General features: G+C 42.2%; 1 protein-coding gene across 1 annotated transcript in view; it reads right to left on the reverse strand.

The window, feature by feature from the left end:
* Nucleotides 1-6,035: 6,035 nt before the first annotated feature.
* The window catches only part of LOC115143340 (MAP kinase-activated protein kinase 3-like), a 36,667-nt gene continuing 30,507 nt past the window's right edge, over nucleotides 6,036-12,195 (reverse strand). Inside the window, exons 8-10 of the mRNA XM_029683654.2 lie at nucleotides 11,046-11,131; nucleotides 10,866-10,946; nucleotides 6,036-8,004 (exon numbers count right to left, since the gene is read on the reverse strand). Coding sequence (XP_029539514.1) covers nucleotides 7,849-8,004; nucleotides 10,866-10,946; nucleotides 11,046-11,131 — 323 coding nt within the window. The 3' untranslated portion in view covers nucleotides 6,036-7,848. The remainder of the gene's footprint in view (nucleotides 8,005-10,865; nucleotides 10,947-11,045; nucleotides 11,132-12,195) is intronic.

A 12,195-nucleotide genomic window follows, 5' to 3' on the forward strand; every position in this document is an offset into this window, starting at 1 on the left:
TCTATATTTATAGACACATGCTTCTCTTCTGTTAATATATGATGCCCTAGAAGACTAAATAAACACTTGCTCAACATAATAATGTAATAGATAGATAGAATGAATTCATGCTTCAATCTAGTTGACATCTGTAAAGTTTTTTCTGTCATCTTTCGCGAAGGAAAGACATTTAGGGACTGGGGAGAAAAGACAATAAAGCAAAAAAGAAACACAGATTTTCTGTGCAAAATCTCCAAATGTCATCAATTTAACCGGTTGGAAGGAAAAATAAAGCTGTGAAAACAACCCAACATGTTTCTGATAAGATTTCAGATCGGCTTTGATGCATATTTTACGTGGTTGAAATTCAATCAGCTTTTATTATGCTTTTATGAAGAAGATGGCACCTCTGCAGATGGTATCTAATTGCGTTCTCACAAGATGCAGAAATACATAAAACATATTTCTCCACTCCTGTTCCCAAATCAAAATGTTTCCTACCATTTTACTGCAAGAAATGCTTAATTCTGCAAGAGTTATTATTAAGGCTATATGAGAGGTTATAGACCTACATACAGTGTCTTACGGATTGCGGATTGCCTCTTATCAGCTTGTCGTCCCCTTATGCTATAGTTTGTACATCTCAAATGTCAGTAGAATCCACATTTGTTTAAGCAAGTCAGCCATATCAGCTATGTTTTTTTAAAGGCAGTAAATGAGGCTGAATGAACTGTTTCGTTGCCAGACAAGGCTCCGCTGTTAGCCAGGTGTAACAGTGGTAAGGTGTTGGGACTGCTATTGGGACTCTGCTGTTGGGACAGCTTTATGTAGGCCCTAACAGTTGGTGGGCACCGTTTGTCACTGTTATAGTGCAATTCATGTATTGTTTAGTGTTGTGTTTGTTGTGTTGTGTTGTGGCGTTGCTGGCATGTATCCCACATTGTTGTTTTTGTTTGCCCCACCAAGATTTACATGCTAAAATCGCCACTGCCACTGCTTTAGAAGGTTGTAGCTTAGCCTCGGAAGGTCAAAGAAATGATATCCCTATATGCATCGGAGTCACGTCTTTCCCGACTATTTTAAAGCTTGTTTCTAGCATAAAGCATAGTGGACCAAAGCACTGTTAATGATCACTTTATATAATCTGATCCGTTTCATTTTCTTCAAAATCTTAACCGAACAAGGGGTAGAGTAGGCCTGTGCTTTTTGTCATTTTCTTTCATAAAAGTAGGCCGATAGCATACCTTCTCATAAACAGTTGATGTCAGGAAGTTTACATGCACTTAAAACTCGTTTTTCAACCACTCCAGAAATTTCTTGTTAACAAACTATAGTTTTGGCAAGTGTGAGAGCAAATTTGCAAGATTATGTTATAATAATTTTATTGCATCAAATGGTTGTTTATGCAACAGATTGGAGTATTTTCTTAACTATTGTGTGTGTGTTCTACTGAGGATGGGCCTCTGGGAGATAACACTGACAGGAGATTTACGATGTCTTTTGGGTGATAAAACCTAAAGAGCATTCCAGAGCATGAGTTAATGTTTCTGTTCTACACCGTAGCAGGGAGAGATGGTTCCACTTTGGAGCCGGAGGGCAAGACACTGGTTTCTATACAGTGAATACTGTTGACACAGCAGATGGGTATCTTTCATACAAATCTTAGCCTTGTGACCCATTCTATATATCTGTTGTTCATCATGTAGGTTGAAAAGGGTGTATCTTTTTTATTTTTATTTAATTTTTTATTTTTCCCCTTTTTTCTCCCTAATTTCGTGGTATCCAATTGTTGTAGTAGCTACAATCTTGTCTCATCGCTACAACTCCCATACGGGCTCAGGAGAGACGAAGGTTGAAAGTCATGCGTCCTCCGATACACAACCCAACCAGCCGTACTGCTTCTTAACACAGCGCGCATCCAACCCGGACGCCAACCACTGCGCCACCCGGGAGGCCCCAGAAAAGGGTGTATCTTGACTGTAAAATACCTTTGTACTTTTGTCTCAGGGCTCTCAACGAATAATTTGATCGTGAATTGTCGACCAGCCATCACCAGCCATCATTATCGTAGAGCACTTAATCGATTCACTTTAAATGTGTGCGATGTATTGACCTGCTCTCTTATTAATACGTGATTAAAGATTTAGTTTAAGTATAATTCTGACTTGTGTGATAAGTTTGTCTCTCCTCATTTAATAGTAAAGAAATTAACCACCAGACAAGTCGGTTAGGACATCAACTTTGTGCATGACACAAGTCATTTTTTCAACAATTGTTTACAGACAGATTATTTCACTTATAATTCACTGTATCACAATTCCAGTGGGTCAGAAGTTTACATACACTAAGTTGACTGTGCCTTTAAACAGCTTGGAAAATTCCAGAAAATTATGTCATGGCTTTAGAAGCTTCTGATAGGCTGATTGACATCATTTGAGTCAATTGGATGTGTACCTGTGGATGAATTTCAAGGCCTACCTTCAAATTCAGTGCCTCTTAGGACAACAGAAAATTCCCATGTGAAGATGCTGGAGGAAACGGGTACAAAGGTATCTATATCCAGAGTAAAACGAGTCCTATATCGACATAACCTGAAAGGTGTCTCAGCAAGGAAGAAGCCACTGCTCCAAAACCGCCCAAAAAAAACAGACTACGGTTTGAGCTGCACATGGGGACAAAGATCGTACTTTTTGGAGAAATATCCTCTTGTCTGATGAAACAAAAATAGAACTGTTTGGCCATAATGACCATCGTTATGTTTGGAGGAAAAAGGGGGAGTCTTGCAAGCTGAATAACATCATTCCAACCGTGAAGCACAGGGGGTGGCAGCATCATGTTGTGGGGGTTTGCTGCAGGAGGGACTGGTGCACTTCACAAAATAGATGGCACCATGAGGGAGGGAAATTAGGTGGATATATTGAAGCAACATTTCAAGACAACAGTCAGGAAGTTAAAGCTTGGTCGCAAATGGATCTTCCAAATGAACAATGACCCCAAGCATACTTCCAAAATGGCTTAAGGACAACAAAGTCAAGGTATTTGATTGGCCATCACAAAGCCCTGACCTCAATCCTATAGAAAATGTGTGGGCCGAACTGAAAAAGTGTGTGCGAGCAAGGAGGCCTACAAACCTGACTCAGTTACACCAGCTCTGTCAGGAGGAAACTTATTGTGGGAAGCTTGTGGAAGGATACCCGAAATGTTTGACCCAAGTTAAACCATTTAAAGGCAATGCTACCAAATACACTCAATTAGTATGTAAACTTCTGACCCACTGGGAATGTGATGAAAGAAATAAAAGCTGAAATAAATCATTCTGTCTACTATTATTCTGACATTTCACATTCTTAAAATAAAGTGGTGATCCTAACTGACCTAGACAGGGAATTTTTACTCTGATTAAATGTCAGGAATTGTGAAAAACGAAGGTGTATGTAAACTTGCGACTTCAACTGTACCCTCAATTCGAGCCTTTGTCACATCTGCTCCTGCAACGCCCTCTACTGCTCATCCTGTGTCTCCTTGAGCTGCCGCCACTCCCCCAGTACACTCTCCTTCTCCCTCTGTGTGTGTGATTGTGTGGGCGGAGACATGTGTGCTGGAGTCAGAGCAGATCCCCACCAGCTGCAACTTGTTCCATAATCAAGACCTCTACAAATACTCAGCCCTGCCACTTCCACACGGCCAGATCGTAATCTCTGCTCAGCCAGTCAACGTCTCTAGCCATTTGTTACTATTCAGATCCTGTTGTGCCAGTTTTCCTTGCCTGACGCTGGTTTCCTCTCCGCTACAGTTCTCTCCGCTCTGACTCTGGTCACTGTCTCCAGTCCCATGTCTCATCATCCTGCTACTCTGTCCTGGATTCCCCACTCTACTGCTCCCTTGGATTCCCCTCCGGACCTGCTTACCCTGTCTCAACCCTTATCACTCCAGGCTCAGCCTTCGCATCTGATGTCCAGTAACTTGTCCAAGCTTCCCCTGACCTGCACTCCATCTTCCCCCTGTGTTTCAATAAATACCTTGGTTACTTCATCCCAGTCTCCTCATCTGAGTCTTCTCTTGGGTTCCCCTGTTCCACTCCGTGTAACAGTCTTGGTTTTAACTTAACAGCCCTTCACTGGCAAGGAGGTTGGCTATTTAAAGAGTGCATGGTGGGTGGAGGAATTGACTGTTAAATCTATGGATATATTAGCCTAATTTCTTCCATCAAACAGTTAGGCCAAACTCTTCTTCAATAGGAATAAATAGGCTCCAACACAAAGCCCTCTTGATGTTAGTAAAGTCTAATTAAAATGAAGACTTTTGAAATGAATGATGCCTATTTGAATTTGCCTACTTTCAGCAACATGAGCTATCCATTTCCGATTGTGCTACTGCTGCTCCTTCAAGTTTCAGCACCACAATGTAAATTACTTCAATCTAGCTATTTGTGAGGTCAATAACTCTGATAAATAGGCCTACATCATGGGCAAGAAACATATTGTTTTTAATAAAATCAATTATAGTGGTATTACACTATCAAAGTTGACCTCCGGTCCTCCTTCCCATCTACACGCTCTCCTTCTCAAAATGAACAGTACATAAGCTGTAGGCTAGTCCACCCGTTAAACAGGGCATTTAGACTAGGCCTAATCCCCCAAAATATTGGAAGAAGCCTTTGACTCTCCTCCTGAACTGCCACTGTAGGCCTACACAGCACAGCCATTGGTTAGGCAGCACACAAAAACGTTAAATGAGGTTAGGTTAGAATATCCATTGCATTGTGTTATTCTGCTTAGTTTTATTTACACCATTCCAGCCAGTGGCGGTCAGTGCCTTTATAGATGAGGGAGGATGTTACATTTTTCTAGGAGCATGGCCTTACTTCTATTACAGAATATTGGATGACTGTCATTCATATTCCATTCACCCAGCTCAATGTAACATCGATAGGTTTAGGCTACTACATGATACTCTAATTTTCCCTATACCCATCATGAGGTTGCTACAAGCTAGCCTATGAATGATAGTTTACAAAGTAGGTGCACAGGTTGAGTTAATTTTTAGTAATCAAGGTGACAGTGACACATTCAATACTGCCTTGCACACTCTTACCTATATCTAGCTGATCTAGGGTGTAATCATTAGTCCAACAGTTCATTGCAAACAAGAGTTTCTATTGGACAATTTCCAGGTATGTTAATCCGCATTTCGTTCCGTTTGCTTCCGTTTAAGAAATGTTTTTTTAACAGAACCTGTGGAATAGATACACCCCTAATCACACACAAACACAGTTCACTTTCATAGCAGTCACATACGAACAGCATGATCACTTTGCTCGCATCTACGTGCTCTCCCCCTTTCTCACCTTTGCCCTTCACTTGTGGACTTCAGTGCAAAACACATTACCTGTCAGTGACCAGGCGAAAAAAAACTTTCCAAGCCAAACCTTCAAATCACTTTTTTTATGTGTCACTATTATTATTTTCAGGAAATTCCCAGAGGAGGATGGTACTCCCCGTCCTTCTCTGAGGATCCTCCACTGATCCCAGCAGCTAACGAGAAAAATAACTTTGCTCTGTGCTTCTCCGAGCATGCACTTTATAGCCTATAGGCTATGGATCATTTGACTGAGATCACACTAAATAACTTATAGATGCACTTGATATTGCGCGCTCAGCGGAGAATCAGAGATGAGGGGTGGCATCGGGCACACATCCATATATAGCTTTAAGAGCAAATCGTTCTATAACAATGAGAAATTTGGACATTTCATCAATTACATATGACATGACCCTCTCCTGGACTAGTTTAAAAAAAATAGTAAACCCTCCCCTTGACTGAAATTGAAAAACCATGACCGTCCCCCATTTTCCTCCAGGTACCCATTCTGTACGGTACATTTTGATCCATCTCTAAGGCTGCCATGATCTCACAACCATGACAGTGACTGCTGTGCTACTCAGATGATGTGAGTTGCCTGTGTTGACTTTGATGCCTGTGAGACAATTTTGTGCGTGTGTGTGAGACTGCCATGACTCTATTTTAGGCCATAAGCAATTGACAGGACAAAAATGTTCCAAAGTTTGTTTTAATCGCTGAAAAAAGGACCAAAAAACAGACATTGTAACAAAACAGCACAGATAATCTAGGATCGCAATGTGTGTCTAGGAGTGTGATGGCTTCACTGACAGTCAATGGTTGGTCTGTCTCGTTACCTGTCTCATCATCATTTCCACCATGCACCCATGTTTTCAGGTGTATGATCTGTGATATGTGCTCCTCTATTGTGCATTGGAAAGAGAAAGAACCTGAAATGGATAGGCGATCCAGCACAGCTCAAGATTCATTAGGGGAGACCTGGGTTGGTCTTGTGTGTATTTCTCAGCACCAGTAGATCTTATAAACTATTTTCAATATTAGGAGAAAGACCAAGGTATTGGCTTCAAATGGAGACTGTTTTCTATCCTCATGAATTATTCCAACATGGAGTTATAATCCATCAAACACACTCGTGGGATTGGATGTCACACCCCACTGGGCACAGACATCAATTCATTGAATGGATTTTTTTTTTTTTTGTACCTTTATTTAACTAGGCAAGTCAGTTAAGAACAAATTCTTATTTTCAATGCCTAGGAACAGTGGGTTAACTGCCTTGTTCAGGAGCAGAACGACATCTTTTTACCTTGTCAGCTCAGGGATTTGATCCAGCAACCTTTCGGTTACAGGCTCTAAACTTTAACCACTAGGCTACCTGTCGTACTGAATGGTGTGGAAACAATGTTGATTCAACCAGTGTGTGCCCAGTGGGACAGTGCCTGTTTGCTGGTAGCTTATGGCTTTTGTAATAGGAAATTAAGCAATATAGTCTTAGAAATAGCCTTTTTTTGATCAAACGATATTCTGAATAAAATTCAGCATTTTATGTCGTGAGAATAAAATATGGCATTTTGAGTAAATTTGTGTGTTTGTGTGTGTTTGAAAAAAATGTGTGTGAGGGAGAGGAAACTAAATGAGCTCTTTATGGCACAAGCACAAAAGAGCTTGGGATTTATTATAATGGAGTTGATAGTGACAACCAACCCCACATTCCAAGTAACAACCATCCCCAACCAGCTCCCCAAAGCTAACTAAGATGCTGGCTACCACATGGCTTGACCTTGGAACTCAGAAATATGTTTGAAATATAGTTCTCCCTTTCCTCTTTTCAACAAACATAATTGTTCATGGATACTCCCACAAACATTTACAAAGAAAATACCAATATATATATATTTTACTTCCACCTATGAAAAACATCAATTCCCCTCATCTCAATGTTTTGTCATGCTGACATGTAGTGATCAGCTGGATGAATTCCTTCAAATAATTCACACATTTTTACCTTACAAATTACACATTGCCATTTAGATTGGGAGTAATTAGCACTGTGACAACCAACCCGTTCTCCCTTACCAACACACACAAAAAATATACATGAACTTATATAGAGAAGATCCTGAACAACCTTTCAAATTAACACGCACATACACAAAAACACAATCAAGTTAAAATTATGGAAGGCCTACAGTATGAAGGCCTGCTGATAAGAGATGCAGACTTTGTCATCACTTCATGTGTCCTTCAGTTCAACTGATTGCTGAGAAGCTTCAAATCACATTTCCCTGCTGTTCCCTAGCAGTACCCCCTCCCTCCTCTAGGCATGACTCTTCCCCCTCTGCTGTATGAACACACTCCGCATGCTAAGTCTCTTCTACACATTCCTGCACAGACCTCCCACAACTTTTTTCCTCTCAGCTGTTCCAATTGTATCTACCCTCCTTCCTCTGGACTTCCCTTCCACTTTTTCCGCTGTTCCGGGTGTGGTTTCCCTCCCATGTCAGTCTCTCACTGGCTGTTGCAGACGGTGCCTCCCAATTTGCCCCCGGCAGCGGCCTTCTTGCGCCTCTTGTTGAGCAGAGGGTTGCTGGAAGTGTCCAGGTCTTTGATCTTCACCTGGTCGTAATCCACACGCATGGTGGCCAAAGCACTGGTCATCTCATCCTATAGTACACAGAGCGTAAGGAGTTAGGAGAGAGGGAAATAGAGAAGAAAGAGAAATAACAAGATTCAGAGTAAGGGAGGTTGAATTTCATGATAGATAAATAGGAGATGGTAGATAGACAGAAGATAAAGCTCTGCTCTGAATATACAGCATAATAAAGAGGAGGGAATAAGCCCTCTGTTAATAAACATGTTCTCAAACCAGACTGTGATGTCTGCCTCCACTTGTGGAAGGTCAACCACTCCAGGGTCAACTCCAAAGTTTGGGAGCAATTCCATTTCACATGAATTCCACAAAAGGAATGAAATTCCACTCATATTTTGAGATATCTACATGGGAAAACCATGTGTAATGTTCATAATATCAACCGTATTTCAGATGTTGCCTGGATGTAAACTCAATGGCGCCGGAGGGGATGGCTGCCGTTTTATGGGCTCCTAACCAACCATGCTATTTTGTGTTTTTTCGCATTGTTTGTAACTTATTTTGTACATAATGTTGCTGCTACCGTCTCTTATGACCAAAGAGAGCTTCTGGATATCAGAACAGTGATTACTCACCTCGAACTGGACTAATATTTTTTTCTTTAATGAGTCTGACGCAAAGGATATACTGCTTCTCTGAGACTAGGTCCAATCCCCGCCATTCATGTGAAGAAAAGACAGAAATACAGGGGGTGGCAATCGGGGTGCCTTGAGAGAATTAGTCTGCGAGTGGGTAACCAGCCTCTACCATTCGTTCTACAGGCAATCACTGGAGAGTAAACTGGATGATCTCCGTTTTGAGACTATCGTACCAACAGGACATTAAAAACTGTAATATCTTATGTTTCACAGATTCTTGGCTGAACGACGACATAGATAATATACAGCTGGCTGGGTTTTCTGTGCATCGGCAGGACAGAACATCTACGTCTGGTAAGGTGAGGGGTTGGGGTGTGTGTCTATTTGTCAATACCCATTAACCTTTTGTGACTAGGGGGCAGTATTTTAATTTTTTGATAAAAAACGTTCCCGTTTTAAACGGGATATTTTGTCACGACAAGATACTCGACTATGCATATAATTGACAGCTTTGGATAGAGAAAACTCTGACGTTTCCAAAAAAGGAAAAATATTGTCTGTGAGTGCAACAGACCTGATGTTACAGGCGAAACCGAGATAAAAATCCAATCAGGAAGTGCCGCATCTTTTGAAAGCACTTCATGCCAATGACTCCTTATATGGCTGTGAATGGGCTACGAATGAGCTTGCGCTTTCTACGTATTCCCCAAGGTGTCTAGAGCATTGTGACGTCTTTTTACGCATTTATGTTGAAGAATAGCCGTAAGGGACCACATTGAGCAAGTGGTCACATGATTGGCTCCCGCAAAAAATATTGTGTAAAGTACTGAGGTAGCCATTATTCCAATCGCTTCTAATGAGAAACCAATTGTCCCGACGGATATATTATCGAATAGATATGTGAAAAACACCTTGAGGATTGATTCTAAACAACGTTTGCCATGTTTCTGTCGATATTATGGAGTTAATTTGGAAAAAAGTTTGGCGTTGTAGTGACTGCATTTTCCGGTCGATTTCTCAGCCAAACGTGAAGAACAAACGGGAGCTATTTCGCCTACAAAAATAATATTTTTGGAAAAAAGGAACATTTGCTATCTAACTAGGAGTCTCCTGAGTGAAAACATCCGAAGTTCTTCAAAGGTAAATTATTTAATTTGATTGCTTTTCTTATTTTCGTGAAAATGTTGCCTGCTGCTAGCAGAGCCTAGCATAGCATTATGCCATGATAAACTTACACAAATGCTTGTCTAGCGTTGGCTGTAAAGCATATTTTGAAAATCTGAGATGACAGTGTGATTAACAAAAGGCTAAGCTGTGTCTCAATATATTTCATTTGTGATTTTCATGAATAGGAAGATTTTCCAGGAAGATTTATGTCCGCTGCGTTATGCTAATTAGTTTGAGGCGATGATTACGCTCCCGGATCCGGGTTTGAGAGTCGCAAGAAGTTTTTAAGGAAGTCTCGAGATATTGCTTGCCTGAGGTAGAGTACCTCATGATAAGATGTAGACAACACTATCTACCGAGAGTTTTCATCTATACTTTTCGTAGCAATCTATTTACCACCACAAACCGATACTGGCACTAAGACCGCACTCAATGAGCTGTATAAGGCCATAAGCAAACAAGAAAATGTGTTGATGCAACAATCTCTACTTCAACGTGAACAAGACAAAGAACCTGATTGTGGACTATAGAAAAGGAGGGCCGAACACGCCTCCATTCACATTGACGGGGCTTTAGTGTCGTGGCACTACAGCCATGACACTACAGACTCCAGTCACCCAACTCTCTGCTAACGCACGGCAAGCAGTACCGGAGCACCAAGTCTAGGTCCAAAAGGTTCCTTAACAGCTTCTACCCCCAAGACATAAGACTCCGGCCACCCGGACTATTTACATTGACCCCCCCCCCCCTTTGTTTTTACACTGCTGCTACTCGCTGTTTATTATCTATGCATAGTCACTTTACCCCTACCTGCATGTACAAATTACCTTGACTAACCTGTACCCCCGCACATTGACTCGGTACCGGGAGCCCTGTATATAGCCTCGTTATTGTTATTGTTATTTTTAACATTTTATTTTTTACTTTAGTTAAGTAAATATTTTCTTAACTCTATTTCTTGAACTGCATAGCTGGTTAACGGCTTGTAAGCATTTCACGGTAAGGCCCTACACCTGTTGTTATTTCGGCACGTGAAAAATACAATTGGATTTGATTTGATTCTGCTGATCCTGGGAAGTGATGTAAGTCCCTGGATGGCCAGAAGGTGTCAGTGCTGGTCTGATTCTGACCTTCACGTCATCCCACATCTCTCTGTCCTCAGTCAGGACCCGTGTGGTGTGGAGCGGTGTGGAGGGAACAACCATGGACTGCTGCAATGACAGAACACAGACACACCATCAGGCATGATGTTACAGACTGACATACATGAACTGATGCACGCTTTCACACACAAGCGTGCACACACTCACATTGATCCAGGGGTGGTTCGTAAACTGTGTGATGGTCATTCTCTCGTTGGGGTCTGTCTTCAGCAGCTGATTGATCAACTGTTTGGCTGAAAGAGGAAAAGCAATAAGAGGAAAGGGGTCAACATTCAATGAAAGACACACATTTGTGCATGCTTACCTATGGTTCAACAATCAACTCCAACTCCTTTTTGCTGACATTGTGGGAGAGGTTGTGGTCCTGGCACCACAATGCCAGTTCATTTACCTTCTCCCTATAGGCTGACTAGTTGTTGTTGGTTATCAGGCAAACAACCGTGGTGTTGTCAGCAAACCTGTTGATGGAGTTGGTGTCATGCAAAGCCACGCAGTCATGGCTGAACAGGGAGTACAGCAGAGAGCTGAGGACACACCCCTGGGGGGGCCCTGCGTTAACAGTCAGTGTGGAGGAGGTGTTGTTGTCAATCCTCACAGCCTGAGGTCTGCTCGTCAGGAAGTGCAGGATCCAGTTGCAGAGGGCGGTGTCCAGACCCAGGGCTCTGAGTTTGGAAGGAACAATAGTGTTGAATGCTTAACTGTAGTCAATGAACAGCGTTCTCACATAGGTGTTTGTCTTGTCCATATGTGTTACGGATGTGTCAATAGCGATGGAAATGGCATCTTCTGTGGATCTATTGGAGCGGTAGGCAAATTGGACTGAGTCCAGTGTTCCTGGCATGCTGGCCTTGATGTGGGCCATGACCAGCCTCTCAAAGCCCTTCAGGATGACCGGGGTGAGTGCGATGGGGCGATAGTCATTAGGTCATGTCACCTTGTTTTTCTTGGGCCCTGGGATGATGGTGTTCTCCTTGAAGCAGGTGGGGACTACAGCTTGGGACAGGGACAGGTTGCAAATGTCAGAGAAGATGCCTGCCAGCTGGTCAGCACACACTCTGAGGCCAGGGATCCCATATGGCCTGGCGGATTTGTGAGTATTCACTCTTTTGAGAGTTCTCATGTCAGCCTCGTAGAGCGAAAGCACCTGGTCTTCCAGAGCAGTAAGAGTCTTCCTGGGCAGCTCCGGATTGTCTGACTCGAAGCGAGCATAGAATGTGTTAAGCTCGTCTGGGAGGGTGGGCCTTTGTAGTTCGTGATTGTCATCAATTTAAGTTCGAGTCTGTATTGTCTTTTGGAT

Source organism: Oncorhynchus nerka, linkage group LG15 (genome assembly GCF_034236695.1).
Source record: "Oncorhynchus nerka isolate Pitt River linkage group LG15, Oner_Uvic_2.0, whole genome shotgun sequence".
NCBI lineage: Eukaryota > Metazoa > Chordata > Actinopteri > Salmoniformes > Salmonidae > Oncorhynchus > Oncorhynchus nerka.